The sequence below is a fragment of the Brachyistius frenatus genome, unplaced genomic scaffold, assembly GCF_029030835.1.
Source record: "Brachyistius frenatus isolate BFR_SWC_R1_liver_20210118 unplaced genomic scaffold, ASM2903083v1 Contig_152, whole genome shotgun sequence".
NCBI lineage: Eukaryota > Metazoa > Chordata > Actinopteri > Embiotocidae > Brachyistius > Brachyistius frenatus.
Genome location: NW_027210751.1, coordinates 227,084 through 248,468, shown reverse-complemented (window position 1 = coordinate 248,468; position 21,385 = coordinate 227,084). Strand labels below are relative to the sequence as shown.

Genomic DNA, 21,385 nt, shown 5'->3' with positions numbered 1-21,385 from the left:
ATGGAGGGGGGACAAAACACGTTGTGAAATGTAATAACCAAATCTAACAGGTATCTTATGAAGTTCTAGTGCTCTGAGCACTAAACTCCTGATTTGTTTACTGGTCCTGTTGCAGCTCAGCATGGAAACACTTTTTTTTTTTTGGACAAACCTGAAGCTTTAAGCAAATTCAAAATAACAAGTGCACACCCAATTGTGTAAGATTCAATAAAAATGTATTTAATCCCACGGTGGGGAAATGTAGTCCTCACAGCAGCATAGAAACACAGTTAGGAAAAAAGGTGCACACAATAAGAACAAATTACAAATATGTATACAGTAAAAATAAGATAGATACAAAATATTTTTTTTTTAGAAAAGGTAAGAACCAATGAATAAATACATGCACACACACACACACACACACACACACACACACACACACACACACACACACACACACACACACACACACACACACACACACACACACACACAATATCTATATACACAGAAATAAATAAATACAACTTGGGATGAAAAATATATATATGTAATATATATATGGGCATCATGTTCAAGTTTTTTTTAGTGCAACGCCTGTCTGTAAAACTTATCTAGTCTGATGGCTTGTGTTTCTACAGTGTCCTCCTCGTCACCTTGACCATGAGTTTCTCCCCGTACCCGCCCGGTGCCGTTGGGTGCAGCAGTATCCAGGAGCAGAGAGAACGCTGGGAGAGGAAACGCAGTCGAACGGCCAGAGAGTTGGTGCAGACGGAACAACGCTACTGCCAGCAGCTCCAACTCGTCACCACCGTATGTACTGTAGCAGTCATGAACTTTAACCTGTTGCAGGCCTCAGTGCCAAAACATTGAGAGACTCTATTTTATGTATTTTGTATCGAATAATACTACTATCAAAAGGACATTCTGATGCCGTGTAAAAGGTAAATAAAAACAGAATGTGATGATTTGCAAATCATATGAACCAATGTTCATTTGAAAGTAGAACAAAGGCAGCACATCGCATGTTGAAACGGAAATTGTATTGTTGTTTTGGAAAATATATGCTCATTGTGAAGTTGATGCTAGCAACACCGTTCAGAAAAGTTGGGAGGGCCATGTTGATGTGTTGCATCACCTTTTCTTTTAAGAACACTGCAAATGTTTGTGAACTGCGAAGACCAGTTGCCGGAGTTTTGAAAGTGAAATGTCCCCATTCTTGCCTGACGTAGGAATTTAGCTGCTCAAAAGTTCGGAGTCTCCTTTGTCATATTTTTTCATTTCATGGCCAGTTTATCAGCGGACTCTTCTTCTACGGAGCCATGCTGTTGGAACATGTGCAGAATGTGGTTGGATGTTGTTTTGCTGAAATAAGCAAGACCGTCCCTGAAAATAATGTTATCTGGATGGCAGCCTGTTTTGCTACAAAACCTGAATATATTGTTGAGTATTAACGGTTCCTTCCAGATTTACAATCTACCCATGCCATGTGCACTACTGCATCCCTGTACCATCACAGATGCTGGCTTTAGAATTGAGCTGATAACAAGCTGGCTGGCGTTTCTGGATCATGTTTAAAATATGGTTTCATCCATGCATTGTAGAGTTTGAACCTGCATATGTTGATGCAGCGAAGAACTATTTCCACAGACAATAGGTTTTGGAAGTGTTCCTGAGCCCATGCAGTGATTTCCACTACAGAATAGTGTGTGTTTTTAATGCAGTGGTGTCTGAGGGCCACAAGAACACGGCCATGCAATATGGGTTTTCCGCCTTGTTCCTTGTGTTCAGAGATTTCTCCAGATTCTCTCGATATTTTTAGGATATTTTGTACCGTAGATGACGAAGTCCCCAAATTCTTATCAATTTTATATTGAGGAACCTTATTCTTAATGGTTTGCCCACCCAGTCTTTTACAGAGTGGTGAACCTCTCCCCATCTTCACTGCTAAGAGACTCTGCCTCTTTGGGATTTTTTTTTTTTTTATATCCAATCAGGTCACTGACTTGTTGCCATTTAACCTAATTAGTTGTGAGATGTCCCACCAGGTGTTTAATTTAGCTTTACACAACTTTTCCAGTCTTTTGTTGCCCCTTGTCCCAACTTTTCTGTAATGTGTTGCTAGCATCAAAAACAAAATGTGCATGTTTTCTCAAAACATGAAAATATATCCATTTCTATATTTGATATGTTGTCTTTTAACTATTTTCAAATATGGATTTATATGATTTGCAAATCCCCACATTCTGTTTTTATTTACATTTTACACAGTGTCTAAACTTTTTTAGACAACAGGGTTGTGTTTAAACATGCAAATAAGTGCATTGGGAAGCCTTGGCATGACTTAGAAAGTTGATAACCACCATCGTGTGACTGCCTAGCGTGATTAAATTTGTTTGCTGAAAGATGGACTGCTGAGCCAGACCAGGTGAGCTGAATTTCCATCATGGCCCAACTGATGGTCCACCAGGCTCCTGTAGGGAGAGGTCTGTCTCAAGGGTTGTAACCCAGGGGCCTAAGAACCTACAGCTCTTAGTTGGAGCTCCTCATCACAGAGGTGATGTTCTACATCCCTTCTGCAAGTCTTCCAAGCCGAGGATCAGTAGACCTGGGGCCTTGCATCTGCCTGGCGCTCAGCGTTCACAGAAAAGGACCTTTGCAGGTGGCGGGCCCACAAAGTGTTGTTTTTTGGGTCTGTGCCCAACCAGGGCTCATGGGAGAAACCCCAGCCACCAGCCACTTGTGGGTGAGCTCCTCTCCTCTCTCCTGGGAGGCGAATATTGTTTCTATAATACAAATACAGACAATACTGAACAGTATGTTACACTGCTACATTAAAGCGTAAGGGCACTTTTACCATATAGTACATATTAACAGATTCATGGTCACATTCATGGTACTCTTGCTCCCTGTGGAGAGAACAGATTTTTCCACCCATTGCTGCTGCCTACTTTCTGCACAATTACTCGCCCTACAGCCGTTCACTCCAATTAGAAGTCATTTTAGGTCTAATGCACGTTCAGTCTGCTCATCCCATTTTCACTTCAAATGACTTGAGACCAGCACAGCTGCCGCTTTATAGTGTTGTGGTAAAACAATGTCTCTTTGTATTTGTGCTTCATATGGGGGCTGCTGAAATACAGCGCAATAAAATGTTAACAGTGGTGTTGGAAAGTAACTAGTTACACATTACTTGTAACATTTAATTGCAAGTAAAAACAGGTACCATTTAAAATGGTGGTGATTACAACGAGGTTACATTCAAGTAAAAGAGTGTATGGAGAATTTAATATTCATCTTGTTGATTTGCATCTTCTTGCCACGGAGGAATGCCTTCTGTTTCCAACAAAGCCTGGGCAGAGAGGCTCTTTTCATTTGGCAGTATGCATTTAAATTTTGAGTCTTGGTTTTGATTGGTTCTCTTGTTTGAATTCACACCGTCTCTCATCTGCCAATCAAATCAACGTGCATTGTTCGCAGCAACCAAGCCGAGGCGGTCGGCCATCTCGTGACATAAGACAGAGATATTTTTTTGTTATTTTATTGAAAAATTTTAAACAATAACCAGGCCAATTGATAGTTCTATCATCGCTGAGCATGGAGTTGACCTGAATCAGGACCTGGTTCGAGTTTTGTGAACATTTCTCCTGTACTGCTGTCAGTTGTGATCAATATATTTGGGCCCATCTTTGATGGTTATGGTTTAAAATCTAAATATTCTAATCTTAATTCAAGTTATATTTTAGAACTTTTAAGAAAAATGTACCTTTATTAATGTTAAGTTCTGTTGTGTAGTTTAAATTTAGTTTTCAGTACTCTTTTGCCCAGTTTTAAACAACTGTCAGAAAAGGAATCAAATGTAATAAGTTACATTACTTTAATAAAGTAAAACACTTACATTACTTATTACATTTTAATACGGTAACAAGTAATCTGTAACCTAGTGCATTTTAAACGTAACCTTCCCAACACTGGTTAACGGTCAGTTGTGATGACATCAACGTCCCTCCTGTTAGATGTTAAAGGTCTTTTATTAGCTCCTTTCGTTGAGAGAGAAATTGAGATGTCAGCAGTGAATTCACCTCCTCATCAAAAAATATTTTCTTTCATCAAAAAAAATATCCAATCAGAGACCACCCACTTCTAGCTGAACAGTACAAATGTGGAGAAATAACACTCCTTGTCTTTTCTGTTGTTTCCAACAGTTCTTTGTGGAGATCTTAAAGGCCAAAGGAACCCTGAGGCAGGACATCAGAGAAAGCATCTTCAGCTCAATAAAATCTATTCATTCAGCAAATCAGTAAGTATTCTCTGAATAGTATAAAGAATATCTGTGCACTTGGGGATGGTTGTGACAGACTGGGTAAAGGGATGGGTATCTATAGTATGTCTCTTGTGACTGTTGTCAAGATAAACTCTTACCAAAGCAGTCTTTTTTCTTCTTTTTTTTAAACCATTAGCAGAAGTCAGTGTTACTGTGTTGCAGTTATGAAGTGTGTTCTCCCACAGCAGATACATGACTGAGTGTGAGATACATTTACCCCAGTTAATATCAGAAATTAAGAGTTTATTGTTTCCAGAGAAGATGTATGAACTCTCGTTGCCTACCTGACCTTCTGTTCTCAGGAGAGAGGGTGACCAATTGAAATTCAGAGCTGAGAGAAGCTGATCTCAACACATGTCTAGACGTCAGATTGATCCTGCTGTCTGTGTGCTGTAAAATGAAAATCCCCAAGTGCGCTGGAAAGTCTTAAAAACTTTGGCTGCATAAATTAAAAGTTGAAAAGTTTGAAGTTAGTACATGTACATGCTGGAGCGCTAGATACAGCTATGCAATCCACAAATCAATTTAAAAGAAAAATAGGGCTTGTAATGGGTTTTGGAAAGCTGAACTAGCTTTGATCATTTCTGTGTGAAAAACAATATTTAGTATCCTCACTGGGTTTTTGTCTTTCTTATTTAGAAAATGTGTTTGAAGGAGGTGTATGTATGTGTGTATATTATTGCTCCTGTTGTAGCACTGTTATGTGCATGGAGCAGGAGGAAGGCATAACCCTAATGCTGAGCGATTACCCAAATGAGTAAGTGTTACAAATTCATCGCTTGATCAAAATCAGCACCCAAAGTTACACATGCTTTTGTTAGCGTTGCATCTGCAGTGTTTTACGCACCTGAAACTTGAGCCGAGAGCGCACATCAAAGTTTTGGGGAACCAAAAGAAGTTGCAGGGAGCCAAATAAGGCGAGAAGGGGTGGTGGGGAGTGTTATTGTGTTATCGTGGGTGAGAAGGTTGTGTGCTTTAAATGCGCTGTGAGCAAGCACATTGGCATTTGGGAGAACCCAAGTGCCATCACGCCACAGTTCAGGTCATTTGCGCTGAATGTTTGGCCCTAATGCGCCTCTTTACATCACAGAGGAACTTGGTGTTGACAGTCTAACCCTGGGGGACAAATTCAAGGTGCACCGCCCCCGCGAATGCCAAAGAAAACCCACCCTGTCGTGCCTGACCTAAAGCGCCTTTTTGTTTTTGTTTGGACAGTGACGTTCTGCCCCTCGGAAATGCTGGTGTCATTCAAAACACCTCTCCCGGCTCAGAGCTTCATTGCCATAGGCTCCCTGAAGCATTTTAAGGGTCTCCGTTGCAGATTTCCAGAGTTTGACACAAAATTGGATGTGCACCCTCCGGTCATGTCGACAGAGAAATCCAAGACACGCCGGACCAGCACTCACAAAAACATGTGTAACTTTGGGTGCTGATTTGAATCAAGCGACAAAATTTGTAACACTTACTCATTACGGTTATGCCTTCCTCCTTGTCCGTGCACGTCACGGTGCTGCGCAGCATTCTCGCACAACACAAGCAGTCTCTGAACTTTTTGATCCAACTGTCAGATTTGACAAACCCTCAGTCTACAGTCTGATCACTGTGTCATGGACAGAACATACACAGTTCAGTATCAGACTGCACAGCATGGCAGACTGTGGCGAAGGTGGTTTGGATACCTTTGATTGGGAATTCCATTTCCAGACTAAATAATGAGTATTGCGGGTTCCCCTGGGACCTCATCCTCTGCCGACTGACAGGCTCGCTTGTTGAGAGTGCTGCAATGAAGATTGAAGTACAAATTACACCGTCTGATGTATTGGATAAATGCTTGTGCACTTCCCATACGTCTTCATTATGAGCCCCTTATTGAATCAGTGGTTGAAACATAATGACAAGCTCTCCGTTTAAGACTGGTCCTTAGAGAGACAGTGTTAGTGCTCGACTGATTTACCACTACTAAGTGATTGATAATAGATTTTCCTATATTCTTTCCACTTTTGTGCCACTCTGGCATTTAGTATGGATTCTATAGGTGTGATAATGCCAAGAGTAATTGATATTGACAAGGGAGATAATTTGGACTCGGACTTTATCATCCATCAATGAGAATAGACATTTTCTTGCTTAGCATTGAGATCATGATTTTTTTTTTTACCGGATACAGAAGAAAACAGCAAAAAATACGATTGTACCTTTTATGGGACCGGCACATTAACTTTGGACAACAGAAAGGGAACGCTGCGTCATGAATTGGACTCTGAACATACAGTAGTGGTACATTTTTTGGTACCCTTCCATGAAAAAAAAGAAAAACCCACAATTCTCTCTAAAATATTTTAAAACTCACAGACGTAATTGGCCTACATCATTATTTAATCTATATTTCATAAAAATCAGACTTAGGTTTGATTTTTCATTCAACACAATATTTTAAATAATACAAAAATGAAATTGACAGTGACAAAATTAATTGGACCCTTAACCTACCATAACCTAATGTTTTGTTGCACAGCCTTCAAAGGCTATCACTGCAAACAAGGGACTTCTGTAGCTCTCAGTGAGACTTCTGCACCTGTCAACAGGTAGTTTGGTGGTCTCTTCCAGACCAAACCGCTCCCGCTGCCTCGGGTTTAAAGGTTGTCCTCTCCAGACTGCATGTTTCAGCTCTTTTCCATACATGTTTAATTGGATAGGATTTCCGATCAGGACTCAATGAAGGCAACTTCAGAATAGTCAAGTTTTTGTTCTCACCCATTATGGGGTGATTTTAGCGTCGTGTTTTTCATTATCATGTTGGAGGACCCTTGAACTGTGACTGAGACAGTACTTTCTGGTAACAAGGCAGCACGTTTCACATCAGTGTGACTTGATATTCTGGAGATTCTGTTGTACCCTCCACAGATTCAAGGGCCCCTTCGCCCGACTCAGCAAAGCAGCCGAAAGCGCCAGTTTGGTCTCATCTGTCCAAAGGAGGTTCTCCTGGAAGCATTGTGGCTTGTCAATTTATAATTCAGCAAATTCCAGTTGTTTTTCTTTCAATAGCAGAAAAACAACCCAGATGAACTATCTGGGTTGTTTTCAATGGAGGCCACTGCGCTTACAAAGCGACACATGCTCTAATCAGTCATCGATGTATCTGGACCTTTTCAGGGATTTAGCTTAGATCTACTTGTTAGATAGAAGTTTGCCTTGATTCTTTGTCTACGATTACCATCCTCACCCTGTTCACTCTTGGATTGATTTTTGTCCTGAAACTGCATCCTGGCAGTCTCATGAAAATTAACCTCGCAGATAATATTTGCAGCTGCAGTTAAAGGAACATAAAGCCGCCTGGAGATGGTCTTAAAGCCTTTCCCTTTACCGTGCTTGTCTATAATTTTCTCGCTAATCTTCACCGACAGATCTCCAGTGTGGTGCACATGATGATACCGAACAGCAGAGTGGTCAGTTTTCTCCATTTATATAGGCTCACCGATTACAAGATTGAGGATATATGTGATAAAATCATCTTTTAGATGAAGCAATAAGTTATCTTGTTTCACTTGTTTCTTCACTTTATATTATGTCATGTGCAGGTACACTTTGGAAAACTGCTTTTATTTAATCACTTTTCAGGAGGAATAAAGCATTTGTTAAGGCTACCAACAAATTCATCCACGACTATAAAAAACAATTTGAAGTCTCTTGTCTTCTCTTACTTAAACGCCCATTTAGCTGTGCGTTTTATTTTCACCAGTCTTTCACTTCACTGGATTCATTTACCTCTGAATGATTAGAAAGATTAGGTTTTTAATATGATATTCAGCAGTAGTTTACAGTATGCTGTAAGTCATAGTGCATCAAGCAGACTCGCTATAAAAAAAAAGGTAGATGTTGCAGAAGGCTTGCTGCTTCTTCTATCAGCAAGTGCTCTGTCACTCAAATAGTGGGCAGAGCATTGAACTCACCAAAATTATATTTTGTTATAGTGGCCCAAATGCGTATTGAATGTGTGGTCTGATTTAGAATTGTTTCTATATTTTTCTGGCCAAATAGATCCTAATTTTAATCATATATTGCCAATTTTAGTTATTTTTGTCCAAACCTGTATCACTGCTTGTGTTTTTGACAATATTTAACATTTTAGAAATGTAATTTGTTTCTACACAAAATCCTCTTTTCACATTTAACAAAAGAATACAATTTGATATTGGTACAGAAACTTGTCACTGTATCCAATACTGAGCCCCGATCAATTGTAAATCATTTATTTTTATTTGGATTGGAGGACACATTAGATGAGATACAACATGCAAAGTTTTTGGATGGCGTTTTACTTTTTGTTGTGTGAGGCTACAGCTTTGCCGTGAGGACTGGACCTCTTCGGGGTTGCCTGCAGTCACCAGGGCCAACATTATGCTTGCTGTGGATGGCCACTAAATCTCGAAACTGTAAGCTGACTGTTAAAACAAAAGGTCTCCTGCTCCATTTTTTAAATACAGAAATTGTGACATCAGGGCTCTCCCGTGCAAATAATTCACTCTTATATGCGACTAAAAATAGAGAAGTGCGATTTGGAAAAATAGTTTAGTCCCACAGTTTGGAGCATGTGTACTTCTTGGGGAAAAAAGGTTAGCGTAGACTTCTGTGATACGGTGGAGTTCACCATTATTTTTAGCTGGATGTGAATGTTGTATGTGCATGAAAAGTCCTTGCAAGGGAATTTACGCGGGTTCATGTTCAGAGAACCACCGAGAGAAATATTTTCGAGATTTTTGCAGAAATCCTCTGTGAGAGCGGGCTTGTCAGCTCAGCACTGCCTAATGGCTCTCTAATAGTGATACACATGTGTCTGTGTGCAGAGTGGAGGTACATTCATCTGATGTTTCTGTCTTTATTTACTTAACTGGAGAGTGACGCAGGAATAGCAGCAATAGATTCGTTTTTTCATTAAGCTTTGCTGAGTTACATAAGGAATGGAGACATGAATATATTGATATGCCTTTCATTCTGCTTCCGTGTGTTTATGGAGAAAAAGAGAGCAGGCAGAAGAAGGAGCAACCCAATTATCCCTAGTTCCTAACATGACAAACAGGAATCAGCAACTTGAAAGAGCTGTCAGCGGATCCAGTAAAGAACATCAATCACCGATAGATTTAAAGGGGTGGGGGGATCCTAATGAGAGGGGAGGTGTAGTCTGAGAGCTAGAGCAGACATGGAGTGACATGGGACACTATGTGTCAACACAGCAGGAATCACACTGCACAGTTCATTGAGAGCAACAAAATGCTTTGTTTCTCATCAGTGGGTATCTTCATTTATTTCATTAATTAGTCATTTATATTGAACTGATGCTCATACTGTGTTTGGACTATTAGTATTCCTCTGTCGAGTCTTCCCCAAATGAAGGCGCCTCAGCCTGAATTGTTTGGTTTAGGTTGTGTTCACCCCAGATGTCGCAACTGCTTGGAATTAATGTGGATTAACGTGACACACACGGAATGCTAATGTTATCTCCATACTGCTGCTGATGTCCAGACAATTTAATTGCTGTGAAAAAAGTATGAAAAATGTAATCCATAATTTCATATTTATCATAATAGCCTCTGGCAGAGAGAGGGAAAAAAAAAATCGGAAACACAGTTTTTCCCGCCCTTTGCCCTCGTTAGAAGCCTCTTGGCTGCTCCTGCATCTCCTGATTGTGAACAGAGCCTACCTTGGTGCGCAACTTCATTAAAATCTATTTAAATCAACTTCAACTGCAAAGTGCTCCTTCTCACAGCATGTACGAACAGAAGTCTCTGGGAACATCATTAGAGAGTAGAATTCTATGTGTGTGTGTGTGTGTGTGTGTGTGTGTGTGTGTGTGTGTGTGTGGGGGGGGGAGGGTACTTCCTCTAAGTTTGGATAACAAGCTTCTTCACAAGTGTCAACACCCCCAACCAATTGCGTCCATGTTACAGTAATGTGCCTGACATGCTGAACGACTGCTTTGCCTCTGCCTTGATCCACTTGTTTTTGTTCCTGAGTTCAGCTGCCGTGTTCTCACTACAAAGTGGCCCTGAAGGTAGACCCCACGTCTGGGTCCCAGTAAATCCGTCACCCATAGGGAGAGGCCTTCAAATAACCCTACAGAGCACTGCCTGCTAAACCACCCATTAACGGGGAAGCAATCCTCTGAACTTTGCTCAACCTCCGCACTTTCTCTAAACATGTGTGCCTTTGCTGAAAATGATGCTTCTGATGTGATCTTGCTTTGTTTGAGCGCCTCCTTTCCACCGATGCAGAGAAGCAGTGCTGTCTTAGGCAGTCATTTGCACTAACTCAAAGCCCACTGGGGTTTAGCTGGGGGGTAAATGCTCAGGTGGGTTGGGGTGAGGGGGGTCTATGATGCACATATTGAAGTGCTTCCTACTGCCATGCCGTGTCCTCTGCTGGAGTCAAGGATATTGTTGTGACTCACGATGTATGGTGTATTTGACGTTGGTCTGAAAAAATCAATGATTTTACAAATCATTTAATTGCTATGTTTTTACCAATATTAGGAGTGCAGTTTAGTTATTTTTGGTAAATTAATGAAAATGGCCAGCATAGTTTAACCAGAACTACTACTGAAAAAAATACTATTCGTAAATCATTCGAAAGTCTATCAGCATCTGACAGGAGTTACGCATTACAACCAGGTGCCAGTAAAACAGGGGAAGAAAGATAGTTGCATATGCTAATCAGATGGTTTTTTTTAAATATTTTAATGACTATTCCAATATTTAACAGCATAACCAGAAATGTACAGTGGTGTGAAAAAGTGTTTGCCCCCTTCCTGATTTCCATTTTTTTTTTTGCATGTCTGTCACACTTAAATGTTTCAGATCATCAAACAAATTTAAATATTAGTCAAAGATAACACAAGTAAACACAAAATGCAGTTTTTAAATGAAGGTTTTTTATTATTAAGGGAGAAAAAAAATCCAAACCGACATGGCCCTGTGTGAAAAAGTGTTTGCCCCCTCCTGTTAAAACATAACTTAACTGGTTTATCACACCTGAGTTCAATTTCTCTAGCCACACCCAGGCCTGATTACTGCCACACCTGTTCTCAATCAAGAAATCACTTCAATAGGACCTGCCTGACAAAGTGAAGTCGACCAAAAGATCCTCAAAAGCTAGACATCATGCTGAGATCCAAAGAAATTCAGGAACAAATGAGAAAGAAAGTAATTGAGATCTATCAGTCTGGAAAAGGTTCGAAAGCCATTTCTAAAGCTTTGGGACTCCAGCGAACCACAGTGAGAACCATTATCCACAAATGGAGAAAACATGGAACAGTGATGAACCTTCCCAGGAGTGGCCGGCCGACCAAAATTACCCCAAGAGCGCGGCGACGACTCATCCGAGAGGTCACAAAAGACCCCACGACAACATCCAAAGAACTGCAGGCCTCGCTTGCCTCAGTTAAGGTCAGTGTTCATGACTCCACCAGAAGAAAGAGACGGGGCAAAAATGGCCTGCATGGCAGAGTTCCAAGACCAAAACCATCGCTGAGCAAAAAGAACATTAAGGCTCGTCTCATTTTTGCCAGAAAACATCTTGATGATCCCCAAGACTTTTGGGAAAATACTCTGTGGACTGACGAGACAAAAGTTGAACTTTTTGGAAGGTGTGTGTCCCGTTACATCTGGCGTAAAAGTAACACTGCATTTCAGAAAAAGAACATCATACCAACAGTAAAATGTGGTGGTGGTGTGATGGTCTGGGGCTGTTTTGCTGCTTCAGGACCTGGAAGACTTGCTGTGATAAATGGAACCATGAATTCTACTGTCTACCAAAAAATCCTGAAGGAGAATGTCCGGCCGTCTGTTCGTGACCTCAAGCTGAAGCCAACTTGGGTTCTGCAGCAGGACAATGATCCAAAACACACCAGCAAGTCCACCTCTGAATGGCTGAAGAAAAACAAAATGAAGACTTTGGGGTGGCCTAGTCAAAGTCCTGACCTGAATCCTATTGAGATGCTGTGGCATGACCTTAAAAAGGCGGTTCGTACTCAAAAACCCTCCAATGTGGCTGAATTACAACAACTCTGCAAAGATGAGTGGGCCAAAATTCCTCCACAGCGCTGTAAAAGACTCATTGCAAGTTATCGCAAACGCTTGATTGCAGTTGTTACTGCTAAGGGTGGTCCAACCAGTTATTAGGTTTAGGGGGCAAACACTTTTTCACACAGGGCCATGTGGGTTTGGATATTTTTTCTCCCTTAATAATAAAAACCTTCATTTAAAAACTGCATTTTGTGTTTACTTGTGTTATCTTTGACTAATATTGATATTTTTTTGACGATCTGAAACATTTAAGTGTGACAAACATGCAAAAAAATAAGAAATCAGGAAGGGGCAAACACTTTTTCACACCACTGTATGTTGGTATGTTGTTTCTGCATGAATAAAATTAGATGAATAAACTTGACTGTTCATCAGTTTGTTTCCCAGGAAGTAAACTCAGCAGCACATACCACCTCTACTTATCAATTCACATGCCAGTACAAGATATTACACGTAAAAGACGTTTACTGGAAACAGATTCACTGTTTCATGTTTAGCTGTGGCGCGTTATTAGCCTGGTGCAAACCCGACCCAGTTACACTGCGTGAATATGGGTCTGGACACCCTCCATAGGGAATCATTTGCAATCATTTCATCCTACTCAGATGTAGACTTCGGGTTCATTTTAACCAAAAAGCATGCGGCAAAACTGGCCGTCACTCTGCCACCGCGGCAACTACCTGCCACTGTGTCCACCGCAGCCATTTTTCCTGAGTACAGCATATTATTCAAGTTATTCTTAATGAACGCCAGCAGCTTGACGAGGTGCTGAGCGTTTATTCTGCGCTGAGCGCTCAGTGTTCAAAGTTAACGCTGTCACCGGCCATCCAGTCACAGGGAAGGAGGGGCGGGACACACGCGGTCATCCGCCGACACTGGTTGCTGACTGGTCCGACCTTCGGAGTAACTGTGCAAACGCTATTACGAGCCGAGTTCGCAGACTGTATTCACAGCGAAGAGAACCGAAGCTGTGAGCGACAGTCGGCACTGCCGGGCTCCCACGTTACGGCCCCATTAACCTACAATAAATGATATCTGACGACACGTGATACTAATCTCTGACAAATGACTAATGATTGTAATGCAGCTGACAGTTCTGCGTTTTAATTGCCTAAACTAATGTCCACATTAGCCTCTCAGACTGTGACCTGTCTCACTGATATGAGGCGATCACCTTGATCATTCATCAAGAGCAGGCTGGATGTCTGACAGTGTTTTTGAACAGCTCAAACTGTTTTTTCAAACATTGAAATTTCCCATGAGAGCTGTGGTATTTGATGAAAACCAGTTTTTAACTGAGCCAAAACTGGCATTCAGAGAGCCTATTAACCAGACAACAGCTGAGAGAAGTTAATAATTGAAACTTCAGCTCTTGGCAATTGAAAATTACACTCTTTCAAATTGTGATTTTTGATTTATAATAATAACTTGTTTATTTTTTTCCTGCAGATCTCTGCTGGTCCATTTGGAGAATGGCTACTTTGGCAAAGGTCTCGACCAGTTCTGTTCACATCTGCACCACTACAATACATATGTGGACAACATCTACAATGCCAGCAAAGTGCTTGGGGTAGGAACACTGCATTTCTACATGGCTTTGCCTGACTCTGTGTTGCACTTAGGAGCATTTCACAAGCTGTTTATTGCATTAGATTACATGAAATTATCCCTGCGGAGAAATTTATTACCAATGGTATGTGGTTATTGGACTCTTCTGATATTGACACAGTCATTTCCACCACTGTCAGTGATGCCAGTACTGTCATACTTCCAACTTTCCTGTGTGATCTGCACAGCATAGCAAAACCAATTTTTCAATTCCACTTAATTTGTTTCACTTTCAACTTCAGCACTATTATTTAGCAGTTAAACAACTTGTGGTTTTACTGGGAGATACATGCTGTTTTTTGGCAGCAACGTCCTGGAGCCAATGACTGTAGTCTTGTTAGCACACTGAGGTTTCCAGGTTTTATACTATTGTGCATTTAAAGAGACCAACGCCAACACCTGTAGTCAATAACTGTATCTGGCAACCAACACTATAGCAGGGGACAATGCACAGCAGTAAAGGGCGGAAGGACACTGTTTTTTGTCAAAATATTGTTCGAGCTTGTAACAACCCCTAAATATTGAGCTTTAGGTATAAAATATAAACTCTGAACAAAACTTTGTGAGATCAGATTTGATTTGTTAAAATTCTCAGTTTGTGAATTGGCCTGCTGATAGTGACCATTAGAAATGTAATTTGCCAGCTTTCCATTAAGGCTGCAAAGGACAAAATTGTTCTAATTAAGACTAAGGATGTGTCCGCGGAACATTGACCAACCGCATTGATTATGGACGAAGCCCTGCAACTTTCTATTGATCCTCCTGCAGCATGACATCCTTTATACTAAACAAGGAAGGGTGTTGTAGTGACGGTGTGCTTGTTTAATCAGTTGACCAGTAATCAGTCTTTTAAACAGTAGAAACCTACTCACTGCCTTAATGAATGTAACCCGTGACCCACATTGGTCTGATTATGTTTTTAAATTAGTATCAAATATTGTATCTGGGAAACGACCTGAAAAGGTATTCTGAAAATATAGACGCAGCAGTAGTTCTGCCGTCATGCAATATCATGGGCATCGCAGTCTTGTGTAAGCAGTGGGTCATAATTCAGTATTATTATTAATACTCAGATTTCACTGGAAGTCTATTGCAATGCTATGTTTTCATCCTGGAAGTCAAGTCAGTTTTTTATATAGCACATTTAAACACAGCATTAGTTTACCAAAGTGCTGCAGAACTTCAGATAAAATTGAGCCATTAGGAAAACAATGTAAACAAATTCTGCCATCAGTAAAGACATAATATATTAAAATAGTATAGAATATAAAAGTTCGGCCTAATCCAGTAATCCCGAAATTCGAACGTTTTGGAGCTGCCACTGAGAAATCCCATTTGGCCCTAAAAAACAGTCGGAATCTAGGAACTACCACGAGGTGCTCGTCCATTGACCTCAGCAAGTAACATGGGGTTGTGGGGTGCAACAGGTCAGACAGATAAGTCGGGGCACCTCCATTTAAGCATTTGTAATCCATTGTAACGTGTGTCAACCAGATGAGTTATGGGTTTGTACACACCTAGATAGTGACGTGAGATTCAATGGATGCGACATATCCAGGATATGCTATTAGAGAAAAACATGGATAGCTTGCAGTGAATCCCAGAATGTACACAATCCATTAGAACGTTATGCTCCCGTTGATTAGTCGCTATTCAGAATCCTACTGACATTAAACAAATTGTAATACATAAGGATGGGCATTTCAAGCAAAGGTACTATTTAAAGATTAGATTTTGGATACTTTTCCACAATATCATACGAAATTCTAACACCATAACAGCCTAGTAAAATCCACAGCGCCAGATAAATATGCCTTTGCGTTGTGCTCAGCTGTGTCTTGTGTATGTGCTTGTATGGCTCTGAGAGGAACCTTACCGTGTCTTCTGTGTTTTCTTAGATCCAGCTGAAGAAAAACAAGGCCTTCCAACGTTTTAAGAAAATACAGGAAGCCCGACCAGAGTTCAACAACCACAAGCTAGAAGATTTACTTCAACTCCCTATTCAGCGAATTGATCAGTAAGATTTTCTACATTCTTAAAAAAAAAAAAAAAAAAAAAGACTATATGTTACTTTTCTGTTTCTTTGAGGATATGGATTTTTTTAAACAACAGATTGGGCTGGTTTGAGTTAAGTTGATTGTGCAACACTACCCGAGGTTGTTGTTACAGGACTAGAATGTAAAGACCTGAGCCCCTTTGACAAGGGCCATATTATTACGATTGAGCCAAAACCCCTCTGTAATGCCGAGGCTTGTAGGGTGCTCCTGGTCAGCGTTGGTGAGTACCAACAGTGGTCCAAGGAGGAACAAACCATGAACTGTGACATGCTGCTGAGGGATGTTCTGGAAAAAGTCTGATCTGTGGTGGTTCAAACTTGTAACTTCCAGGACTTAAAGGATCTGCTGCTAACTTCCTGGTGGAGGCACATTCAGAGGTCTTGGAGAGTTCATTGTGGAGTCATGCAAAGCGCCAACAGCCTTTCAAGCAGGTGGTCTTCGTGTTTTGATTCACCAGTGAATACGGTTACTGTTCACAAGTTTTAGGTACTTTGGTCTTACAAAACCGTTTTTCTTAGATGGGTATTTTATTTCTGTTTCATTAGTACGATTGTTTTGGTTTCCAAACATTCTTTTAGCCGGTGTTGAAACATTCCAGTAAGATATTTTTATGCTGTTAAAGAAAGTAACAGACAACTTTCCCAATTAAAAAAACAGGTACATTTCTTGTCATGTCGCTCAATACACGAATAAACCGTTGTTAACTTTGTTTTTTTTTACTTTCATTTTTGAGAAAACCCCAAACAGAATGTTTGTAGTGTTGCTGTTCCACCATCGTGAGCACTGATGGACTGTAGATGGGTCACAGGTTTTCCGTTTCAGCTGTTTTTTTCTGTTTACTTGTTTTCCTTTAATCAGTCACCCGCTGCATTGCACAATGTATAGTCTCTGTGACAGATGTAATTATTATTATTTGATGCAAGTACTCAGGCTGTCCAGAAACTGTCAAAATCTGTTTTGTTAAGCAGCAGTTTTTCTTGTAATTTCATGCAGTCTCGATCCTGCTTGTTAATTAGTGGAACAAGAGGAGAAATGGGCTGAAACGTGCTTTTCAAAGCAGCAGATATCATGACATCACTTTATCAAGCTGCTAGCTTGTGTCTTAATTAGGCCCTTCTCATCTCTCCAGATGTACAGTTGAGCACTTCAAATATTACCTCCATCTATCATGCAAGGGAGAAGTTGTCGGTGAAATGAGCTGACCCTCCACCTTAACATCTGAGACACTTTACCATATATCTCATTTTGTCACCTTTTCCCTCCACAACTAACGACCACCTTCCCTATATTTTCTCCCACACTTACAATACTAATGTGGAACTGTGGAATGAGGTTTTGGAGGCCATGAAAAATCAACATAGGTAATTTCCAATGCAGAGATCCATTCCAGTGCCAGTTCTCTCTTTTTGACAAATTCAAAGTCTGTATACCTCAGTGTGTGAACCAGGGCAGTGAATAGATTTTCTTTTATCGCAGTTAAAAAGCAATGTACTCCCACAGTTTGGTGGTTTACCACAAGTGTAAGATGATCACTCAGTGAAAGTTAGAAGCAACTAAATATCGTTCTTTTATTTCTCGGACTGTCTGATACTTATTGAACGGACCGGATGCAGAGAGAGATGTGGCTCATGATTGCAACACAGTACTGGCAACTTTCTCTGGAAAATATGTTTATCTAAGAAGTCACAAAATTAGTTTCTGGGTGCTTTTTTTAAGAAATAGAAAGTCACTAAAACAGCTAAGTCTAGCGATAAAGTTTTCGTCGACACTCTGACCAATCAGACGTTGTGTGACAGCTCTGACACTTTCTCATTAAATGCCATTAGCTAAATTATCTCCTGATCAGTTTTCTAGTGATTCATCTGAAAATAAATGAATCATTAATTCAATAAAAGGCTTTAAAGGATGTATGTTCGGGGCATGCGTGGAGTGCAGTCAGGTTGCTGGAATGTGTTTACATTTCATAGCACACACCACATGCATTCTTATAACTTTCTCCAGCAAAAAAAATGCATTGATTGCAGCCATGATCACCTGACTGCATTCATGCGTTTATTGTCATAGCCTTAGTGTGCACCTAAAGGGAATCATGTTTATATAAGGTACGCTTATACATGTGGTGTCATATCATTACATTAATTAAAACTGCTGACTGGTGTTTATTTAACACGGTTCCTTCATGGGTTGTTTACTCACAAGGCTGAGGGGATTCAAACGGCTGCAACAGAAGTAATGAGGCACTTTTGCCTGCTGGTGTACCAAAGGCAAATAGCTCATTGAAAATTAATTGGATTCTGGAAAGTTGATACGATCGAAGAATGACTGGATTAATCCCGATCCCCATCTTGTGTCATCATCGGCTCGGATGTGCTCATCTGGACAGCAAATGAGAGAAAAATGCGTTGTTGTTGTTGTTGTTGTTGTTTTTTTAGCTTGATGGAGACCAACGTAGAGAAATAGGACACTGATGTATCCTGACAAGTCAAAGTGCGTCTTTGCTACAAATGATTGAACACCAACGGGTGTTACCAATTGGACCAAAGTCTTTTCTTTCTTTTTTTTTTTTTACCATCAGATGAGCAAAATGGAAGAAAAAAAAAATCCAGAAATGTGGTGTCAGTCTACTAGTTGTAATTTAGAGTTTCTATCTGCTGCAATATTTGCAAGTGGGCAAAATATACTAAGCAAGTGGCATCACACCTGTGGTAAGAGGACTGCAAATCCTCCATCACTGGCAGTTGAGGTTCCGGGAGCCTATAATCGTTGAGTAGGCACAAAACAGGGCCTGAAAGATGGTTATGCCACTCCTCACTCAAAAGCTGGGAATAATACGAAGAATCTTGGTAGGAAAATGTGCGCACCTGTACGTAAACTCTGACCCATGCGTACGCACATTTGAGATGATGAGGTGGTGAATTGAAGCCAAATTTTGAAAATTAAATGTGAGAAGCATCGTTGTACATATAAAACGATTCCTCTCACGTTTAATTTCACTTCATATCATGTTATATAGGCCTAGATCCACTCTATCGTTAACATTCAAACTGGTGGTGTAACTTGTGCTATTGGGCCATAACTGTAAATATGAAGTGTTGATGAACTTTCTTTAACGGCATTTTTATTTTTAGTTGTTAGCATTTAGCAGAAAGTTAAGCCCTTACCGGTTAGCAGCACTGTAAAATTTGAGGATTTATTCTCTGTCCATGGGAAACCTGTGACTTCCAGCTGAAGTTTCAACAAACAGCTTTCTGATTCGTGTGTTGACGCTAACAGGCAACCTAGCTGCCAAAATTGCTGTTAGCAACTAGTAGTTATAACACTTTCTCGGTGTAAATAATAAATTAGATATTGATTCACGAATCAGTGTGGAAAAGAATTGCAATACTTAAGTGAATTGATTTTTGTTCTCCCCCTAGTGACGCTGAGGCTGGCAATAGGGGTAACCTTGGAATAGTATGAGAATGTAATATTGACTAAGTCAGTGTAATGTGTGGTTTTCCTGCTCTTCCCATTCATAGCATCGTGTGAATGCAACGTCAATTCCACAAAAATTATAGTATGTATTTGTGTCGGTGTCACTGAACATGTCCTTGAAATATTTCCTTTACAAGAAAATATTAACCAATAGGGAAAAATAGTATCATATCTCCCATATTCGCATCCTGACCACTGCTGTATTTGACATACTATTAGTCAGCCTCATTCTCTCCGGCTCATTTCTCTCTCATTCTGCCTTTTTCTCTATTTTCCCATCATCATCATTGATTTGTCTGTCGTTCTCTGGAAATCTCAGAAGACTCGAGTGATATGTCTAATTGTGTGATGATTTCAAGTGGCAAGGGCAAGATCATCATCCATGGCTCGTACCTTACCTTGCTTAGGCTTCGTAGCTGGGAATGGCAGGAAATTGTTGTCACTTATGACAATTCAAGGATAATGGATAGCAAGCAGGGCCTGGAGGGTGGATACTTATGTTGCTGCTCGGGGAGGAATAAAATCATTGGCTTTATTTAGTGGCATTCAGTAGAGCTGGCTGGAGCAGTCATCAGCATCCTCCCCACTGAGCTCACCATTATGACAGTGATGGGGTCTCGAGTTGATTGTGGCAGTGAATAGAAGCCTTCTGTGGCTGCATTGGCCATGTTTGTTTCAATAATAAAGATGCACCTCTCAGAGATGGCAGCAATTGGAGGCCTTGGGCTATATCTACTCTAAGCCACATACCATTTAGAGAATGGCCCAGTGGTCGGCTTATTGTGGAGAGCTAGCATGCTCTATGTAAAGGCTGTACAACTCCAGAAGTCTCAGGGTCATTGTCGTATTTCCTAAGCATTGAGAGGTGTGTAGATGTGTGCTACACAGGCACACGCTTGATTTTGTCTTTCACTTGTCAAGGTAGGATTTCAAATTGACTGCTTTATGTGCGTAGTGCCATCATCTCCAGCAGCTGAACACGGTGAGGTTTTCCAACACAGGGTTCAAGTTTATATTAGTTTGGTGAAAGAATTCAGAAAGATAAGTGGCTCCTCTGCAGGTACAGAGTGGTATTTTGGTTAATAATTTGTATTATATTGTCTGTCAATTCACCCTTCAGTTCATTGCCAAGTTTGAAGTGTTCCTGGCGATGAGACAAAGTGCCTTAGTTATGGTGTGAGACAGTGTTTTGTCACGAATCATTTGTTGATTGTATGGACCCTGAACGCAGAGACAACACTTCAAAGCTGAGGAGGAAAGATTCTGAACATTGAATATGAGCTCTTCATAATCAAACTGACCAATAAGAATATAAAAAAAGGTTGTTATTCTGAATCATTAGTGTTGCGTAAGTCCAAAGTGCATGGTTGAAATATTCTAGGCTTGGGAGGTAGGTAGTCTCTCCACAGCTCCATAACTCGGGAGGAAGCATCATGCCATATGATCAGCATTTGATATGACCAGCGTATACTTTAATTTATTTTGGTTAGAACTACTGTTGGGTCGTTCGACCAAAAACTTTTTCATCACGATATTTGTTTTATTGTATTTTTCACCTGGTAAAGTGTTGCCATGATGTGATGAGAGCCTTCACTGGGTTTTTGCTATGACTCCACAGTGCACAATTTTGTGTCGTCTGCAGTTAATCTGATGGTGAAGTTGGCAGCTGTGGATCAGAGGATACAGCAGGTCATCCTTTAGGTGACTGATACAAAGTATTGACCGCTAGATGTCTCCACAAAATGTGTAGACGCATACTCGGAACACAGAAGAAAACGCAAGACAACAGACAGTATACATACTGAACTCAAGCAACTCTTTGTAGAAGAAACCTAGGGCTACATGCTCTTGAACAACTACAA

General features: G+C 40.5%; 1 protein-coding gene across 1 annotated transcript in view; it reads left to right on the top strand.

Moving 5' to 3' along the window:
* The first annotated feature begins 643 nt into the window (after positions 1-643).
* Positions 644-21,385, top strand: part of arhgef39 (Rho guanine nucleotide exchange factor (GEF) 39) — a 67,338-nt gene continuing 46,596 nt past the window's right edge. Inside the window, exons 1-4 of the mRNA XM_069716124.1 lie at positions 644-795; positions 4,188-4,282; positions 13,834-13,954; positions 15,891-16,009. Of these exons, the coding sequence (XP_069572225.1) occupies positions 646-795; positions 4,188-4,282; positions 13,834-13,954; positions 15,891-16,009 (485 nt within the window). The 5' untranslated portion in view covers positions 644-645. The remainder of the gene's footprint in view (positions 796-4,187; positions 4,283-13,833; positions 13,955-15,890; positions 16,010-21,385) is intronic.